The sequence below is a fragment of the Bos indicus x Bos taurus genome, chromosome 19 (genome assembly GCF_003369695.1).
Source record: "Bos indicus x Bos taurus breed Angus x Brahman F1 hybrid chromosome 19, Bos_hybrid_MaternalHap_v2.0, whole genome shotgun sequence".
In the NCBI taxonomy this organism is placed as follows: Eukaryota; Metazoa; Chordata; class Mammalia; order Artiodactyla; family Bovidae; genus Bos; species Bos indicus x Bos taurus.
The window spans coordinates 26,097,336-26,118,124 of NC_040094.1; the positions used below are offsets into that span (position 1 = coordinate 26,097,336).

Below are 20,789 nucleotides of genomic sequence, written 5' to 3' on the forward strand. Positions count from 1 at the left end.
CATTGACTCAATGGACATGAGTTTGAGCAAGCTCTTGGAGATAGTGAAGGACAGGAAAGCCTGGTGTTCATAGGGTCACAGAGTCACACACGACTTAGCGACGAACAATGATAACACCACCCAGTAGCTAAACCTTTGAGATTTCCCCAGAAGGTTCTGAGAAACAGAAGGAAATTTTCAGACAGAGTGATTTACTTCTGCCAGGGACTTAGCTCTCAGAGACCCAGCACGTTTCGCCCTACGCTGCTCACAAAATAATAGACCACAAGGCCTCAAATACAGAGGATTTTACTATGGTATCAGGAGACTGAGAGAACAGAGTGCGTGCCTGCTTGAGAAACAAGTGCTCCTTGACTTGGCTTGTAACTGATGGGCTAACCTCTCTGTTGATGTAATGCCATCCTTTCCTTAATTTTAATTCTCTCAATAAATTTGAGAGACACTAACTCCCATTAATGAGGCTTCGTACCTAATTGAGATGGTACACTTCAGTGCCAATCATGATTTAAGGAATGCAATGAGAAATAAATAGTTCATAAAGACATTGGCTGCTTCTGGGATTTTCAGAACGTGCTGAGGCCACAGTTCAATGAGGCTCAAACGAGGCCAGTATCTGGTGCTCCGTGATAATTATGTAATGATGTAATTTATGTGTAAAGGTAAACACAACCGTAGGTATGGATGGGAGTTCATTATTTGGGTCTGGCACTCTGTCCCTTCTCAGTTTTCCTGGATACACAATGATTGAGTTGGACTAGACACTTTTCAAAGTCTGCATTCACGGCTGCAGGGTTTATGCCTTCCAGGACACACTGATTTTTTAAGGACACGGGCCAAGATGAGAGAGATTAACATGGCATCTTACGATGTTGACTGTAGGCTCACGTGGAGAGGCTTCCTTATTTCTGTCCCACCTCCCAGCTTCTTGCTCCTTGAGGCAGAATATATACCAGCAGAGAACAGTGGTTAACAGTGGTTTAAAAACTTTTTTAAGTTGCACCATTCAGCCTATGGGATCTTAGTTCCCTGATCAGGAATCGAACCCATGCCCCCTGCAGGGGAAGCAAGCAGTCCCAACCACTGGATCGCCAGGGAAATCCCAATGTTCTTTTCTTAGCACATTCTGAGATAAGATAAGCATCTCTGAAAACTCAGCATCTACACTTCTTCTTTCTCCAATGTCCTATTGAAATTGCCTTTGGCAAAGTGTCATTAGTGGTTGCCTAACTGCCAAATCTAGATGATGCCTTTCCTTTCTTAGCTGACCCTGGAGTGTTTGACCCTCTGACCACCTTGAAACATTCTGTTTATCTGACTTCAGCATCCGTGACGCTATGCTTTCCTGGCTTCCTTCAGCCCCTCGGATGTTCTTTAAGAGGTCTCCTTGTTGGCCTGGTTCTTCACTGATCCGGGAAGTGCTGGGGCTTGCTGGGACTCAGGCCCGGACCGCTTCTTTGAGCTCTTCCAGCTCTGCTGCCTTCCTTGGCGTCCACCACCACCGCCTTTCTCCAGGGGGTCTCCCAGCTTCTGGCCACAGGTGGATTTTTCTCTCGACCACAAGGTCCTCATTCTCAACGTGTGAGCTCATCACCTTCCCTCCCCTCCCCTCCCCTCCTCCTCCCACATCCCTCTCGGCAGAAGGTGCCAGGATTCACCCTGCTACGCACCGCCAGAAACCAGAGAGCCATCCTCGGCTCCTTCCCCCCGGACCCTACCCCGTCCTGTATATCCAAAGCAGCCACCAAGCCCCAGAGCTCCCAGACTATCCGGGCTCCTTCCCTTCTCTGCCTGCTGCTCCCCGGACAGGCTCTGTATGGAGCCCCTGCCCAGGGGTTATCTCACCCAATCTCCATGGGCCCTGGGAGGCAGGTATGCTTGGAGAACTTGAGCTGACTGACGTCTGTGTCGCTCCAGAACGCAAACCCTTAGCCACTGACTTGAATCTGTGTAAGAACGTAATTTTTTTTCTTTTACTGTTACTTGAGCATTAACAATAAAATAGTACAAATGATTACTAACTAGTCAGAAAACCAACAGCAAACTCACACTCTATTCACATTCATCAGAGAAAATAAAAGCCGGAAACACTTTTCACGTGGCGGTGCTGGGACAGACTGGGACCTGGGATCCTTTGCTTCAGTGCTTGCGCCTGGACACACCTCTTCTGGGGCAACAAGATACAAAGAAACCATATGGGACTAAAAATAACTGCGTTGCATGTGCAGCTGGGACAAATTCTGGACAAAAGATTAAAAAAAAGAGACCAGAGAATGGAAACCCAAACCCAACTGCCACTTTTGAAGAGCCTGGAGCAAAAGCAGGATACTGAACATGTCCACTGCATGCATCACCTCCTAAGGGGTTGGCAAAACTCCTGAGCCACCCCTCCAGCCCGACCTGGGGACACCCCTACCCTCACCCAACAGGAGGAACAGTTTGCTGTCCCCTCCACCTTTGGAAGCGAGCTTGTTTGTCTTTGCCCCCCCTGCTGCAGCAGAGACCCCAATAAAGCCTTGCCTGAATTTCTTGTTTGGCCTCTGGGGCCAATTTCTGTTGATTGCTGGGTATGCGTGCTCAGTCGTATCCAACTCCTTGTGACTCCACGGACTGTGACCCGCTAGGCTCCTCTGTCGATGGGATTTCCCAAGCAAGAAACCTGGAGTGGGTTGCCTTCTCCAGGGCATCTTCCTTACCCAGGGATCGAACCCACGTCTCTTTGCACCTACTCCTGCATTGGCAGGCGGGTTCTTTACCAGCTGAGGGATTGATTGGGGAAGGTCAAGAACCCTGGTCTTGTTAGGTCAGTTAGGTAACTGTGCACCTTCAGGAAGGCCTGCTGGAAAAGCTTATCTCTTTACTTCTCTCCCTCCTTCCCAGACTGACAGTCTTGAGACTAAGTTTCCTGGGATCTGAACACCTGCCTAGTGCCCTCTAGCTGAAACCAGCTCGGCCTTGCTTGGGACTTGTTTTTGCTGCCTTGTGCCACAGCCCAAATCCCAATAAACCTTGCTTGAATTTCTCATCTGATCATCAATTTCTGTTGACTAAAGAGCCCAAGGACCCGAGTTGGTAAGACCATGAGCCCAGAAAGCAGCCACCTGGCTCACCCACTCCTCAACCCTTAACTTCCTAAGAGCAGAAGGGCCCCTTGGATCCTAGCCTTCCTCTTCATTTTGTTACTGACACAGGTTCTTGGACTCTTTAGCTGATAGAAATCAATAAGGAGCCAGACAAGATATTCAGGCAAGGCTTTACTGGGACTCTGACTCGAACTACAGCAGCAGGGAGTGAAAACAAGCCCCAGGTGTCCTTACTCCTCCCCGAGGGGGCATGCAGGAGCTAGTTCCTTAAATGGGCTAACAACAGGGGCGGGTCTGTGCGTTGGGTCAGAGGGCTGACTCAGGGGGTCTGCCCAGGCCACTCGGTGGTGCCCCTGTGCAAGGATCACGTTCAGTACCCTGTTTTTGCTCCCAGCACCTCAGGAATGGCAGTTGGCCTGCGGCCTTTTTGTGCATGAGGTTAGTTTTCTTTGTATTCTGTTGCTGGGGGAGATGTCCAGGTGCAAGCATTCCATTAGAGGGTCCCAGGTCCTAGTCTATCAGCTGATCTCAGTTTCAGCTGAGCTCAGGCTTAGTTGCCCCTCAGCATGTGGGCCGAGAAGGCAATGGCCACCCACTCCAGTACTCTTGCCTGGAAAACCCCATGGATGGAGGAGCCTGGTAGGCTGCAGTCCATAGGGTCGCTAAGAGTCGGACATGACTGGGCGACTTCACTTTCACTTTTCACTTTCATGCATTGGAGGAAGAAATGGCAACCCACTCCAGTGTTCTTGCCTGGAGAATCCCAGGGACGGTGGGGCCTGGTGGGCTGCCATCTATGGAGTCGCACAGAGTCGGACACGACTGAAGTGACTTAGCAGCAGCAGCATGTGGGAATCTTAGTTCCTTGACCAGGGATTGAACCCTTGTCTCCTGCGTTGGAAGGCAGATTCTTAACCACTGAACCACCTGGAGGAAGGCGGGGGCGGGAGGAAGAGGCCCAGAGAGATGCCCACAGGTGTCAGTAAGTCTGAAGGGGACTCCTCACCCAGGGTTGCGCCACTCCCCTCTCCTCTCAGTTCCATATGACCTGAACATGCATCCTGCAGACCAACCAGGGACCTCAGTCAGCAATCACCATCTTATTTTCCAGGGAAAAGGAATCTTGAGAGCCAGGAGAAATATTCACCTTCTCCTGAGTAAGATGGGCATGGTCTGAACAGGGGAGCCAGCCCAGCTCCTCAACTGAAATAAATCTGAACTAAGATGCCTCGGACCCTTCCCCCAGGCCTGAGGTCCTATGATAGTATAAGAAGAGCCTAAGTCACAGAATTTAACCCTTGAACAACCACAGCACACCACCTGCAGCAGAATAGAGCCAGATCTGAGGCCCTGAGCAGGCCTGGAACCCAGCCGAGAGTTTTGGGTGGGCTGCGTGGAAGTTCTGCCAACCTGGAAGGAGAGTTCTGTGCTCCTGTTTTAGGACACGGTTTAATGAGAAACGGCATAATGGGAATCCTCCATTCAGCAGACAGCCTCGGGATGGGAGCCCCCCGCCCACTCCCCGTGGTCATCCCCGTCCCGAGGCGGGATGGACTTTCTCATGGGCACACACAGCACCTCGTCGATGTAGATGGTGTTCTCCTTGATCTGGATCTCCTCCTGCAGGGCCAACTGCCTGCGATTCAGGCCTTTCAACTCTACGTGAGCTTGGGCTAGTGTTTCCTTCAATCTAGAAGAGGAAGAATGTGAAGGAACAATGTATGGCTTCATGTCACTGCTTCAGGGGGAAAAGTGTATTCGTCTATTTGGTGCTGGACTCAAATTGATGTGTCTGCTTCCTCTCTCCTCTTTAAGACAGAAATTTCCAATCGGTGGCCCTGGACCAGATTCACAAGGCAGACAAACCTGTGAACTTCCGACATTTAAAACTAGAATTTACCTAAACATCTGGATTTGGCCTTTAGAAAAATGTCAACATCGGGTCGGTGCCCTGCATGGCAGCAGTTGGTTGGAGTAGGTTCCTCTAGAAAGGAACCCCTAAACATGATAGATGCAAAGGGCAAAGGTCCTTATGCCCAGCTGGCTTCACCCATGATGACATTGCCTAGCCCTGCTCACAGTTGAGGGTTTTGTGTGTGTGTGTGTGTGTGTGTGTGTGTGTCAGTGTGTGTGTGTCAGGGGTTCTTGCTTGCTATGTGTGGGCTCTAGAGTGAGAAGGCTTTAGGCTCTAGAATGCTCAGGCTCAATAGTTGCTGTTCATGGGCTTAGTTGCCCTGTAGCATGTGGGATCTTAGCTCCCCGAATAGGGATCAAACCCTTGTCCCCTGCATTGGAAGGCAGATTCTTAGCCATTGGACCACCAGGGAAGTCCTCACAGTCCAGGTTTAAATGGAGCCCCAGTAGCCTTTTGCCTGAGTGGTTAAGTCATTTCAGTTGTGTCTGACTCTCTGCAACCCCATGGACTGTAGTCTGTTAGGCTCCTCTGTCCGTGGGATTCTCCAGGCAAGAATACTGGCGTGAGTTGCCATGCCCTCCTCTAGGAGCTCTTTGCTTACCTTGCAACATTGTGGGTGATCTCATCGACCTCTTTGATCAGCCTGTACTGTGCAACATCTCGACACAGCTCCACGTTAGGCCGGTGTGTCCTGGTCTCCAGGCGTGTGTGAGCCACCTTGGCAGGCCCTTCTTGGTCGAGGATGGCTTTTTCAAGAACCACAATGTTCTTCTCCTGGGAGGCGATCTCTTCCATGACCTTACAAAAAGGGTTAGAGTAGGTGAGGCCAGGCTGTGTTCCTTAAAACTCAACAGCAGATGCTCTTAGGGGGTTAGGAAGAGGGGACCTCGGATTATCTACCGATGCAGGCCGCCTGAATAGGTCTGGTCTCTTTTCCCTAGAGCAGTGACTGCTGGTAGATAAGGTAACTCACCCAGCCTTAGAATCTCAAGCATGGAATGGATACTGATGGCCATTGTTGCCTCATCTCCTTCTCAAACATGTGGATTTCCTGGGGAATGCCCCCAGCAGAGGCTGGAGGCTGCCCATGTACTTTGGTGTGTGTGTGCTAAGTCGCTTCAGTTGTGTCTGACTTTGCAATCCTATGAACTACTGCCCGCCAGGCTCCTCTGTCCATGGGATTCTCCAGGCAAGAATACTGGAGTGGGTTTCTGTGTCCTCCTCCAGGGGCTCTTCCCAGCCCAGAGACTGAACCTGTGTCTCTTTCATATCCTGTACTTTTGTACCATGAAAGCTGCCTCTGCCTGTTTCCTTACCAATCCACCCACTAGGACCAGTTCTGCTCGCTACAGGAGTAAGCAGTTTAATCTGAGTTTTGTTAGTTTCTCTGATGGTGGCTTTGTGCCAACAAAAGATGCCTTCAAGGTACTTGGGTTTTTAGATTAATATGTAACTAGTTTAAGATTTTATTTCTTCCTTTTTTTTTCTTTTTAAACTTTGCATCATGGGAATTTCTAAACATACACGAAAGTAGATAAAACGAATCTCACGGACTCATCATCAATTTAAGCGATGATCATTCATTGATATATGGCTGCTTTTGAACTATAGCGGCAGAGTTAAGAAGTTGCGACAGACAGTATACATTATGCTCTCACTGTTTTGTGCTTCTGTCCAGACTGAATCCCAAAGACATGGTAATAACTTGACAGCTGTCCAAACACTACATGTATCACCAAACTGTGGCATCTTATTTTATTTTTATTATCAGTGCATGCTCATCATGTTAAGATAAGAAAAGTAGGCTTCATGGGTTGCACTAGTAAGGCAGAGTGAAGTTTAGGTTTTGTCTGTCTCTTGGAGAGCAAAGCACTGTGTTTATTATGCAAGGACACTACGGCTGTACTGAAAGAATGCACTAAACATCAACGGTACCAGACTAAGCATTCACCACAACATTCCCAACACACAGAAGAGCAATGATCAGAGAAACTGGAAATTTAAAACTGTATCTCATCACTGCAGAATTTCTTCACACAAAGGAAAATGAGGCTTCTATCAAAATAAGATTCTAAGCGGCTCATGTGTTAGCCAAGTAAGGAAAGCCATTTACTTGATGGTGAGCTAATTAAATCAAGTTTGATTGCAGCAGCTGAGAAAGAGTGTCCAGGGAATATAAATTATTTTTAAGACTGTTAGTCTGCAAGGATAGCTGCTCGAAGAGTTACGGACACAAGGAACAACATCTATAGTTAATTAAAAGCACACAAAGCACATGAGTTTGCATGGTTTTCTTCTGCTCTTCGTGAGTTGGCCGGTGTTCTGATCCTGTTCAGTGTCATTTATTGAAGGAGTCAACGCTGAGTTTGAAGTAAAGAATTAGCCTCTACGAATGACTGCATGAACTAATTATAGGTGAGGATATTTTCAAAAAGTTAAGAAAACAGGAACTCAGTACAACCTGAAGTGGAATCTACTAAGTGTTAGAGCTGCTGATGATGTGGATACATGTTGAGCACAAAAAGGCTTAGCTGAGCATATTTACAGAGCTCGTGGAAATGTCAGCGTTTTAAGGACTGTGGCTGGTTATTCATTAGAAAGTGCTTTGCAGAAGACATGTGGATCTATCATGTGTTATCGAACCAATAACGTCAACAGCGAACCATGAAGTTCACTTGGACTGGCTTCCATGGACTTGACTGTCTTCATTTCTGTGAATTTTTGTCAGAAATAGAAGTTGGTTATCCTCACTTGTCATACTACTCAGCAGTAAAATGGTTAAGCAGTGGTGAAATGTTCTTGTGGTTTATTTTAGCTTGGGGCCAAGATTAAAATTTTTCTGAACAAGAACAACCTCTGTTATCAAACATGGAGTGGCTTTAGAAATTCATTTTTGCTGCACACTTAAAAATATTTCTAAGTGAGTCAACCTAAAATCACAAGGCAAGACAGCCTTTTCAAATACTGGCTGCGATAAAGTCATTTCAACAACTGACATGATTTGCGTCACAAGTAGAATCAAGTTGCTTTCTTTGCTTCTGCTGCTGCCAAAAGTTAAAACATGAAGTAAGACCTCCATTCCCCTACACGTTTGCCAAAGAAATATTCTTCCAAGTTCTGGAAATTTTTTTTTTGGACATCAAAGCAAGTGCAAAGGAAATTTCCATACTTCAAAATTCACTTAACTGTGCAATTAAGAGCTTCTAACTATCCTTCGACTGGGAGTGATTAATCTGGTATGTAATGAGGTACTAAAAGGCAAATACTGTACCAGGAGAACAATTTAACAGGATTCTATAAAGGTCCTCCAAGCAGTGAGCGTGTTCAATTAAAATCATATGCTCATAGGTGGCTATGTCTCCTTGGCAGTGCCTATCCGAATGAATGGATGCTTTCAAAGATGAAATATACAAAATATCATTACAGGTCAGCATTAACAGGTGAACCTCTGCAATAGTTTTGGTAGAAAATACTAACTTTGAACCCCAACAAAGCAATTGTTTTCTTTCCCCCAAAAGAATCAATCCCCTTCTTCTCACCAGAAGACCTGTAAAAACAACACCCAGTTATAATTATTTATACTTTTAATTGTACCAATAGAGAATTTGTGGAAATTTGTTTTCTTATGTTAATATCTATGTAATATCCTTGATCTTGTGTCTTGGCCCACAAAAACAAAAATATTTACCTTCTGACCCTTTATAGAAAAATGTTGCTGACTCATTAAGGTAACTGAAGCCCTGGGTTAGATTAAACATTCTTGTACTAAATTCTAAGTATAGCTGGAGTTAAAATACGTTTTGTTCAATAAGGAAATAATTGTGTCACTGAAATAAAAATGGGGGCCACCCTACCCTTTAATTTGAAGGTCGTCTCCTCAGTGTGTCAAGTCTCTTCGTGACCACGGAGGTTTCAGACCAGACGATATGCAGGTGGAGACTTCTCTCATAGAGCGAGGTCCCTATCTCCAGATGAGGGCAAGGAACCTCACCTGATTTGTTTTAGTCCATCATTCCAGCCTGCCCAGACCATTTTTTAAAAAAGCTAGTTATCACTTTTCATTTTTATTTCATTTTCACTGGGCTGTGCCGGATCTTAGGTGCAGCCTGTGGGATCTTTAGCTGTGGCACATGAACTCTTAATTGCGGCAGCATCTATTTCATTGCCCAGGGATGGAACCCGGGCCCTCTGCATTGGGAGTGCAGAGTCTTAGCCACTGGACCCCCAGGGAAGTCCCAGGTGCTCATTTCAGATGAGGCTTCCAAGGCCTCAGCCGCACAGCCCCCAGCTCCTGCAGGGATCTCCTCTGGTAGGACGGGGCTTCTCACAGGCCTCTGCAAAGACCGGCCTCTTGCCTTTTTCCTTACAGTGGATCCTAACAACCTCTGCCTCCCTATCTCAGATCCATCTTTTGAGGCCTGGACCAAGTTCTTACTCCACTAGGAAGCCTCTTGACTATATTTGGCTATGTTTATCATCGTTACTATTATTGGTGTTGTTACTATTAGTAGTAGCAGCAGCCAATTAAAACAAAATGTTTATTTTGCTGCACCAGGTCTTAGTTGCTACCTGTGGGATCCTGGGATCTGGTTTCCCTGACCAGGGATCGAACCTGCATCCCCTACTTTGGGAGCACGAGTCTTAGCCACTGGACCACCACAGAAGTCCCAGCAGCATAAAGAACCTGCCTGCCAGTGCAGGTGACATTAGAGATGCAGGTTCGATCCTTGGGTCAGGAAGACCACCTGGAGGAGGGTACGGCAACCCACTCCAGTATTCTTGCCTGGAGAATCCCATGGACAGAGGAGTCTGGTGGGCTACAGTCCATGGGGTTGCAAAGAGTCGGACACGACTGAGCAACTTACACCCGTGTGTGCGTGCACGCACAGAACTTCAGAGTCATAAAGAATATCTAAGAGCATACAGTGCATCTCCATGCTCCACAGAGGAGGAACTAAGGCCTGAAGCAGGGAGATAGCCTGTTCTTTGCAACAATGAGTGAGAAAGGAGGCCCAGAGCAGCGCCAAGACCGTCTCCAGTCCTCCAAAGTCCAAAGCCTGCTGCTAAGACAGAGAGAGGTGGATGACATTTACTCCTTAGCACCCAGGATCACAAGCCCTAAAGGCCATTCTAGGTTTCCAGAGTGAAACCCTCTGAACGAGCTCGTCCATAGTCCCCCCAGGAAGCTCACCTTGTCCAGATGAAGAGCCAGTTTGTCCCTGGCGTCCTTGGTCTCCTTCAGCCCGTTCTTGAAGGCGGTGTCCACCACATCACACTGCCTGCGCAGGTCACTGGCTGTCTGGAACAGGATTCGGTCCACCAGGGCCTTCAGCGTCAGGGAGTTGTTCCTCTGCTTGTCAGCCTTCTCCACGTTGGTGTTGGAGAAGTCCAGCCAGTCTTCCAGACTCACGGAGCTGGAACCGGACCCACGCACTCATTCATAGCATATCTGGACTTGGCGTGGGGGTGTAGGGGGGAGGACAAGTGACTGGAAACCAGTGGGAAGTCAGGCCTCCCTCCACCAATGGAAGCACCTAGAACATTTCCCCGTCTCTAGGCAGAGTGAACACTGGTCTGTCAGTGGCAATAGCTGCCACTCTAGGGAAATCTACTTACTCTCTGCCAGGCACTGGGCTGGCACTTTACAGACACTCTCTCATTTAATCCTCACGCTGGCCTAGTGAGGTGGCTTTCATACCCCCATTTGAAAGATGTGGAAAACAGGTTCATAAAGATGGAGTAACCTGGTCAACATCACACAGGTAGGGTCAAGGTAAGTATCAAAATAAATTATAGTAGTCACAGATTATAATGTGAGTGTGTGTTCAGCTGCTAAATTGTGTCCCACTCTTTGCCACCCTATGGACTGTAGCCTGCCAGGCTCCTCTGTCCATGTGGTTTTTCCCGGGCAAGAATACCAGAGTGGCTTGCCATTTCCTTCTCCAGGGGACCTTCCCAGACCAGGGATCGAACACATTATCCTGCATTGGTAGGCAGATTCTTTACCATTGAGCTACCTGGGAAGCCCACAGATGATCATACACTGAAAAAAACAGGATAATCATGAGTGTATACTGAAATGCTATAAATAAAACAATTGCTAGTTTGACAAGGAATTAATTGCTTTATATAGCACTGAGGAGTCTCAAAATAATGTTAATTTGGAGATTCAACATTATGGAATGTTGTATATTTTGTCATATATATATACTACATATATGACAAAATATACAATATTCAAAATATGATGCTATTTAATAAATGAAGAAGCAGGCAGAACAAACCTATTAGAAGCCGGGAATGTGGTTCTTTTGGGGGGAGGAGAGAGGGGGCATTGATCAAGAGGGGGCGGGGTGGAGGTTTTGGTGTTGGTGGTAACGTTTTATTTCTTGGCCTGGTTGGTGGAGACTGTTTGCCATCTGGGATGGCCCCTGATGACCCCCATGTCTCCTGGTGTTCACACTTTTCTACAGTGCCTTCCCCTTGAATTGTGTGATGAACTCATCGACTCATTTCTCATGAATATATGTGATGAGAGGTCATGTCTGAGATGAGGTTGAAAGAGGAAGACTATGGCTTCTCTCTTGGACGCCTTCTCTCTTTTGCTTCCTCTTAGATCAGCTGCCATGTCAAGCCTTCAGATGAGACCGCAGTCCCAGTTGACAGGTTGACTACAACCTGAAGAGTGGTGAGCCAGAGGCGCCCAGCTGAATGATGCCTGGGCTCTTGACCCACAGAAGCTGGGAGATAACACGCTTGTTGTTTTAAAGCTGCTAAGTTTGGGGGTAACTTGGTAACAGCAAAAGATAACTAAAATGATGATAATTCATTAAACCATTGATTATTATTTGTGCAATTTTCTTTCTTTTCTGTTTCTTTTTTTTTTTTGGCTTGTGGGATCTTAGTTCCCAAAAGAGAGGTTGAACCTGGGCCCGGATAGTGAAAGCACTGAATCCCAATCACTGGAATAGGAAATTCCTATGCAGTTTTCTATATGTATGATTTACTTTAAAAAAGGAATTCTGGTGCAGTTTTCTGTATGCATGTTTTACTTCAAAAAGAATGTTTTAAAAATTAGAATGAGTTAGGTCTGTGATCTAATATTACTTGAAACATGTAAATCAGATGTTATAGAAAAGGTAAAGAGTATAATCTCATTTTTGTAACAAAACTATTTGTGTACATGAGTGTATATGTATGTTTGTATGAACATACAGGAAACACTGGCTATCTCAGGGAAACTATTAACTTGCTCTTTATACATTTTCAAATTCTTCTACTTGTTAAAAATGCAAATAGGTAAGTGAATAAATTTGAGAGGTTTTAAGATTTTATTTCAGGGACTTCCCTGGTAGGCCAGTGATTAAGACTCCATGTTTCCACTGCATGGGGCATGGGTTCCAGCCCTGGTTGAGGAACTAAAATCCTACACCCCACAAAGTACAGCCAAAAAATATTTCTTTTTTACATCAGACTTTCTTAAAGTGGGGCCTAGCCTGGAGGACTGAGGCACCACTGGGCCCTATAGGGTAGTCACTGCTCAGCGCCTGCCTTCGCCTAAAACCTGCCTCTTCCCAGCTCCCAGCCTAAGGTCAGGATGATGTCCTAGGTCCTGCTGGCCTCTCCAAGAAGCACTGGGGCATCACACAGTGGGGAGGAGGACAGTGTGGCCAGGCCAGCAGGGACTCACTCACTTTGGTTCAACCCTCACGACGTTCTCAGAATACTTGATGTTTGGTGAGTTGTTGTTGAGTGAGAAGCAGATATCATCAATGGTTATGGCTGTAAACTTGTCCCTCAAATCCTTTTCAAGATTGTACTTGGCAGAGCGGTTTAACCTGAAGGGAGAAGGTAAATTGGGTTTCTTCCTTTCGAATGCCCAAGTGGCACCTACATCAGGTTCTTGGGAAACCCTGGAAAACGAAGCTAGTCTAGTGCAACACAATGGCACTTCCTCCAATCCTCTCATCCACTCAACACACACACACACACCCCATTAACGCTTGGTGACCAATTAACGTATCCAGGCCTGGACTTCGAAATCCTCCTTTCAACTGTGGCCTTTTCTGACGTCACCACTGTGGCATCCTGTTTGTGAGAGGTCAGCCCGGGCAGAAAATGGCTCCAATGTCCTCCACTTTCTAATCAGGGGTGAAATTCTGCCGCATCCCAGCCTACCACCAGAGAGCAACTGTCAGGCATGAGAGGTTGTCCAGGTCTCGTTCTGAGTGTTCCCTGGCCACCTTGGGGCATGCAGAGTGCTTGTAGGATATTAAACCCCATTCTTCCTGTGCCAGGGAGCATAGTCTTGCTGGGCACAGCTTTTCCTAGATACCCCCAGTGGAGATGTGGGGGCAGTACCTGATTTGCTCGCATGTCTCCTCCAGGGTGCGGGTCAGCAGGGTCATTACTCCCCGGATGATCTCATGTTCCTTGATCAGCTCCTGTTCCACCTCATCATGGACCAGGTCAATGCCAACCCGCTTCTCCCTGGCCGGGAGAAAAGTGGATGGTCATCCCATGCGTGGAGGGAGACAACTCAAAACTTGCTGACTTTTAAAACTATCAAGACAACTGAACCCAATCCATCTGGATAATGTGACGGGGATGTACATTGAAAGTGAAAGTCTTAGTCACTTAGACGTGTCTAACTCTTTGTGACCCCATAGACTGTAGCCTGCCAGGCTCCTCTGTTCATGGGATTTCCCAGGTAAGCATACTGTAATGGATAGCCATTCCCTTCTCCAGGGGAATCTTCCCAACTCAGGGATTGAACCTGGGTTTTCTGCATTGCAGGAGGATTCTTTACCATCTGAGCCACTGGGATATACATTAGCTGGTGTCTATTTGACTTCAAAATATCCAAAAAACAAAGAAGAAAAATGAATCAGTGATTGGTCACTTGGTCTGAAAAATGCCAGCTGGACTTTTTTGCCTTAATTTCGCCATCAATTCAGAAGGCTTTTTCTTCTTACCTATTTATTGGAAAGACTGTCTTTTGACTTAGAACTTTAAAGACATATGTTTTCTTCCTTGAGCCCAGTCTTGTTTTTTAACAAGGGTTGAATTGAAAAAGATGCTTTATAATAATAGTAATAATAATAATGTCAAAATTAACAGTACTCTGTCACTGAGCACTTACCATGAGACACACACTGTACTGAGCTTTTCATGTGAAAACTCATTCTCCTATAACCTTTCAATTACAGGTGAGGAAACTGAGTTTCAGAGAGGTTACAGATCCTGAGTCACAGAATTGGGCATTACACATGCTTTTAACCACTTCCTCCCAAAATTGATCGGTCACCATCTGATAGTCTGTTCTTTTCCACCTGCCTGATAGTGCTTGTGAGGAAGGCTCCATCACTCACCAGCTGTGTGGGCTCAGGCACATTGTATAATTTATCTATGCCTTGGTTTCTTCTTCTGTGAAATGGGTATAACTATCAGTACTTCCTAGGTGGTGGCAAGGAACAAAAGAGATATGAAAGCAGACAGCATGGGACCCGGCACAGAGTAGCAAGTACTCAATCCACTTAGCAACATCTACATCCTAATCACCCTTAGGTGTGGAATTGAGCCAACTGGATGCTGCCTTCTTTGAGCAGCTGTTACTTTCCTTTGCTTTGCTGCTGCTGCTGTTGCTAAGGCACTTCAGTTGTGTCCGACTCTGTGCGACCCCATAGACGGCAGCCCACCAGGCTCCCCCGTCCCTGGGATTCTCCAGGCAAGAACACGGGAGTGGGTTGCCATTTCCTTCCCCAATGCATGAAAGTGAAAAGTGAAAGTGAAGTCGCTCAGTTGTGTTCGACTCTTTGTGACCCCATGGACTGCAGCCTACCAGGCTCCTCCATCCATGGGATTCTCCAAGCAAGAGTACTGGAGTCGGTTGCCATTGCCTTCTTCCTTTGCTTTACCACCTCTCTAAATCTGGTTGCTGCAGAGGGTCCTGGTGAAGCTCACTGAGGCAACAGGGCTTTCTGAGAAGGAGGAACAGAGTGGGCAGAGCCAGAGTACAAGCAGCTCAACACCCCAAGTGCATCCCCCTGTTGGGGATGACATTCAGGACCGGATGGAGAGCTCACTGGAGGCCCAACCATCAGGGACCTCGTTTTTGAAGCTGAGAAATTTGAACTTGATCTTGAAGGTGTTAGGGCATAGCGTGGTAAAAAGGGATTTTAAAGCTGGGGAGTGACCTGGAAAGGTCTGCAGTGGGGAAAGTTCACATAATAGCCAGTGTAGATGATGCACTCGATTGGAGGGGGCTATGCTGGCAGCAACAAGACTTGCTATGGTGCTCCAGAAGATTTATGGGGATCAGGTCTGTGAATCAGAATCACCCCAAAGCAGAGAGGAGCATCCTGCTCATAGTACTTACATGAGAGAAATTATAGTAAAAAGGTACATTAGCATAGTGCTCTCTGGAGAAGGCAGTGGCACCCCACTCCAGCACTCTTGCCTGGAAAATCCCATGGACGGAGGAGCCTGGTAGGCTGCAGTCCATGGGGTTGCGAAGAGTCGGGCATGACTGAGCGACTTCACTTTCATTTTTCACTTTCATGCACTGGAGAAGGAAATGGCAACCCACTCCAGTGTTCTTGCCTGGAGAATCCCAGGGACGGGGGAGCCTGGTGGGCTGCCGTCTATGGGGTCGCACAGAGTCAGACATGACTGAAGTGACTTAGCAGCAGCAGCTCTGGATTATGAAGTGCTCCCATGAGCTCTGTATGCGAGCAGGCTTGTCCTCTAGCAACGGTATCTGCTTTATCTGCCCAAAATAAAGACCACCATTTCCCAGTTTCTATTGGTGTGGCCATGTGACTAAGCTCTGGTCAGAGACGCAAGTAGAAATGATGAAAGCTAAACCGTAATTATTCCTACTTGTTGGAATGTAGACATAATGGCTGGCACTCTAGTTGGCATCTTGAATCATGAGGTAACCTTGGGAGTGAAAACCAAGCACAGGGAGGAACAAGATTAAAAAGGCCTGGGAGCCTGACACTGTGGCATGCCATGCCAACTCTGAACTAGCTCCAGATTCCTTAAATGTGAGAGGAAAAAGGGGTCAATGTTATTTTGTCCCTTTCTGATTATCCACAGCCAAACCCAGTCCTCACATATATTGAAGTTAGTTAAGGGCAGAGTTTAGACATGAACCAAGTCCAGTGCTCCTTCTGCTGCCCAGCACCATGAGTATGCTGAGATAATTTCAGGCTCTAAAAGAACACATGCTTATTTGTTTCATTCTAACCCACCACCAAGCACAGTCGGTTTTTACCACTCAGCACTTCATTTCCCAGATGAGTCATTGGAGGAACCATCTCTCCTACCTGTATTCCAAGCATTTCTCTGTGATGTGCAAGGGCTCTTTAAAGCTCTCGAGGGCTTTCTGCAATCTGGTCTGATAGAGGAGTAGATCTTCAGTTGCATACACCAGCTGCTCAAGTTTGTCATCTAACTCCTTCTTCCAGAACCTGACTTCCTCAAGTCTCTGTTCTGAAGCACACAGAGAAGTCACTCCAGGATGAATCTATTCCCAGTGCAGTCAACTCTTAGATTAGAAATTTGAAGACTATTATGAAACTACCGAGATACTTTCTTTCCTTCTCAGAATGGTGCTACTTGGGGTATCTATACATCTTTATGTTTATTAGAACGGAAGAAAGGAAGGAAAAAGAACATATTTCTTCTTATATTCAACATCAAAGTAATCCAAAGATCATTCTACACTCATTGACTCTAATTCCTCAAGGCGCCCTGTTTTAAATAATTTTTAATTTTGTCAAAGACACAAAAGTATATTGTTTGAAAAGTCCCTGGGCACCACTTTGAAATTGTGTTCATGGGAATGGGATTGTCAAGAGAGCATTACTCTTTCTTTAAGACTCAGCTTAGGATTTCCCTGCTGGTCCAGTGGTAAAGAATCTGCCTGCCAATGCAGGGGACATGAGTTTGATCCCTGGTCTGGGAAGATTCCATATGCTTTGGAGCAACTAAGCCCATGTGCCACACCTACTGAGCCTGCACTCTAGAGCCCGGGCTCCACAAGAGAAGGCATCATAATGAGAAGTCTGCACATCACAACAAAGAGTAGCCCCTACTCACTGCAACTAGAGAAAGCTGGAGCACAGCAACGAAGACCCAGCACAGCCAAAAATAAAAATTAATAAATATTAAAAGCAAAAGACTCAGCACAAATATTCCTCTTTAGGATGTCTTTTCCAACTCTCCAGCGTCTACTCCACCTTCACTTCTGTACCCCTTCCCACAGCACCTATCTAGTTATATTCTGACTAACAATTTTTGTATCTTTCTCCTCAATCTGAGAGCCCCTTAAAACAGAGGCTCTGATATCCCTGTGATATCCATAGTGCTTAGTCCATGGATGCTCTTAGATGCTCAACAGATATATATCAAATCAATAAAAGAATGACTGATGGATGACTGCAAATCAGACTGGGTTACCACGTCTCTTGTTGTTCAGTCGATGAGTAATGTCTGACTCTGCGACACCATGGACTGCAGCACGCCAGGCTTCCCTGTCCTTCACCATCTCCTGGAGCCTGCTCAAACTCATGTCCATTGAGTTGGTAATGCCATCCAACCATCTCATCCTCTGTCGTCCCCTTCTCCTCCTGCCTTCAATCTTTCCTAGCATCAGGGTCTTTTCTAATGAGTCAGCTCTTCTCATCAGCTGGCCAAAGTACTAGAGCTTCAGCTTCAGCATCAGTCCTTCCAATGAATATTCATGGTTGATTTCTTTAGGGATTGACTGGTTTGATCTCCTTGCAGTCCAAGGGACTCTCAAGAGTCTTCTCTAACACCACAGTTCAAAAGCATCAAAAGCATGTCTCTTAGGGCAATGAACTTAAAGACAGAATCTGGAGAATACATGTTTCTCTCTAATATTTCAAGATAATACACTGCCACTCCTGAATAGGAAATGCTAATGACAATACAGTATCATGCAAACATGTTTACAAACATAGCAAGTGTGTTATCTTACCTAGTTTCTTATTCACATCGCTTTGAGATTTTCTTGTGGTCTTTTCAATTTCATCCACAAGTCTCTGGCTTTCTGCTACCAGGCGTTCAGACCGGGACCTTTGGGCTTCTGCTCTGTGGTACTGGTTTTTGTTAGCAATTTGCCACTCTGCGCGCAAGAACTTGGGTGGCTGTTGTAGTAGTTTGGCCATTTGAAGTTTCCAAAGTCCTGCTCAAAAGTAGATTTTTTTTTTTTTTTTTAGGTTCACTAAAAGCAAATTGTCTTGTTTTTAATGTCAGATTTTATTAAAGTGTGACATTCGTACTAAAGAGTGCCCAAGCCATAATCGGTACACAAAATGAAAAACTCAGTATATCCAGCACCCAGATCAAGAAATAAACATTACTAGCACCTCATGCCTTGCTCTGGCCACTATTCTTCACCCCAGCCCCACACAGTAACCACTATTCCAATTTTTAACACTATACATTAGTTTTGATATTTTTGAACTTAATGCAGAATCCCTAAGTACTCTTTTTTCCTATACACTCTTTTATCTGACTTCTTAACAAACAGCATTATGTTTGTAAAGTTTATCAGTATTGTTCACATAGTTGTAGTTTGTTCATTCTCATTGCTGTGTAGTATACCATTATACCACAATTTATCTCTCTCTCTCTCTCTCATTTTTTTTTTTTTTACTGTTTATGGATATTTGAGTTTTCGGTTTGGGGTTATTATGAGAATGCTATGGATATTCACATTTAGACAGAATGTGTATATTGGTGAATACATGCATGCATTTTTAGAACTCATTTGAATTGCTAGGTCATAGGGCAGTGTTCTATTTTAGTATTACCTAACAGATGAATCCAGGTGTGTTTTCTAAAAACAAAAAGGGCAAATGTGACATCTGTAAACTGACAACTGGGTACTGAGCCTATTCAGCAGATAACAGAAACAAAAGTTTCCCAGGACAGAGAGCAGGAGAGAACAAGAAGAGGAACCCATGAAGAGGTAGCAGGCAGAGGCCAGCAGCAACAGAAAGAGGAGTATGTCTCTTCCTCCTCTGCACACAGTGGGCTTCCCTGATGGCTCAGATGATAAAGAATCCACCTGCAAAGCAGGAGACCTCGGTTCGATCCCTGGGTTGGGAAGATCCCCTGGAGAAGGGAATGGCAACCCAGTCTAGTATTCTTGCCTGGAGAATCCCATGGACAGAGGAGCCTGGCAGGCTGCAGTCCATGGGGTCACAAAGAGTCAGATAGGACTGAGTGACTAACACACACACACACATACATCTGCACACAGCTCTGCCTGTGAGACCTGTCTTCCTCAGACAGGGTTGAAATTTGCCCCCAGCCACGTGCATGTGTGCTAAATTGCGACTCTATGGACTGTAGCCCACCAGGCTCCTCTACTATGGGATTCTCCAGGCAAGAATACTGGAGTGGGTTGCATGCTGTCCTCTAGGGGATCTTCCCAACCCAGGGATTGAACCCTTGATCTTACGTGTTCTCCATTGGCAGGTGGATTCTTCACCACTAGTGCCACCTGGGAAGCCCTGCTGCTGCTGCGGCTAAGTCGCTTCAGTTGTGTCCGACTCTATGAGACCCCATAGACGGCAGCCCACCAGGCTCCCCGTCCCTGGGATTCTCCAGGCAAGAACACTGGAGTGGGTTGCCATTCCCTTCTCCAATGCATGAAAGTGAAAAGTCAAAGTGAAGTCACTCAGTCGTGTCCGACTCTTCGCAACCCCATGGACTGCAGCCTACCAGGCTCCTCCGTCCATGGGATTTTCCAGGCAAGAGTACTGGAGTGGGGTGCCATCGCCTTCTCCATTGGGAAGCCCTATCCTCACCCAAAACATATGAGTGCCTGCCCTTAAAGGCTTCTGAATTTCTGAAGGTTGGAACTGAAGTCAGATCTTGACCAGGCTGAGTCTCAGGCCTCGGGCCCCCTCTGACAACATGAGTCTCCTAATCCAGTCCATCCAATGGCCTCTACTAATTTTGTCTGAGTGTGGGGCTCAACATTTAACCCCAGATTTCTGGATAAGTCTGAGCAGCTCCCAGAGAAATCGAAATTAGGGCTAAATGAGGTCGAAATTAAACCTAAATGTTGGCTGATTTCAATGGGCACAAGGCATTGGGAAAAAAAAAAAAGTTGGTGTGGTGGGGCCGAGGCTTACTTACCTCAGCGCCACAAAGAACTACTTCACAACTTGGGGATAGGAGCCTCCTTACTCCAGCGGGAGCTCAGGGCCTTTGAAGAAATGGGACGTAAACAGCTCAGGCTCTATGGCAACCGGTAACGCGTCACCAGGGCAAAGAGGGGTGGGGTCTTCTGCGAAGCTGCGTTTACTCCGGAAGGCTTTGCGCAGGCGCGCGTGTTGTCTTTTCGTCTGCGCTAGAGACTTGGCGATGTGGCTTGGGAGGGCTCTGGCCAGATAGATATCTACAGCGAAGATGCGGGACACCAACCTGGGATTCAGGAGGCCTGCGACTGGTCCTGCTGAGGGCTGGGCCACCTCGGGCCGCACTGGGTCTCCCCAGATGGACCGCGAAATTGGGCTGGACGATGCCTCCAGGTCCTCGCAGCCGCAGGCCGGCCTGCTGCTGCTGCTAAGTCGCTTCAGTCGTATCCAACTCTGTGCGACCCCATAGACGGCAGCCCACCAGGCTCCCCATCCCTGGGATTCTCCAGGCAAGAACACTGGAGTGGGTGCAGGCCGGCCTGGGACCACTTAAACCACAAACCCGACGCTGCATGGGGTTAGCGGGGAGAGATTCCTGGGGTTGCCGCGGCC

At 46.7% G+C, this 20,789-nt stretch overlaps 1 protein-coding gene across 1 annotated transcript; it reads right to left on the bottom strand.

Moving 5' to 3' along the window:
- Positions 1–4,509: 4,509 nt before the first annotated feature.
- On the bottom strand, positions 4,510–20,320 carry TEKT1 (tektin 1). The gene is made up of 8 exons (XM_027518851.1): positions 20,176–20,320; positions 18,002–18,208; positions 16,326–16,491; positions 13,357–13,485; positions 12,690–12,833; positions 10,187–10,409; positions 5,597–5,793; positions 4,510–4,770 (listed from the first exon to the last, which is right to left on the bottom strand). The coding sequence occupies exons 2-8, from the start codon at positions 18,189–18,191 to the stop codon at positions 4,563–4,565; spliced, it is 1,257 nt and encodes a 418-aa protein (XP_027374652.1). The 5' UTR covers positions 18,192–18,208; positions 20,176–20,320; the 3' UTR covers positions 4,510–4,562.
- Between the last annotated feature and the right edge of the window lie 469 nt (positions 20,321–20,789).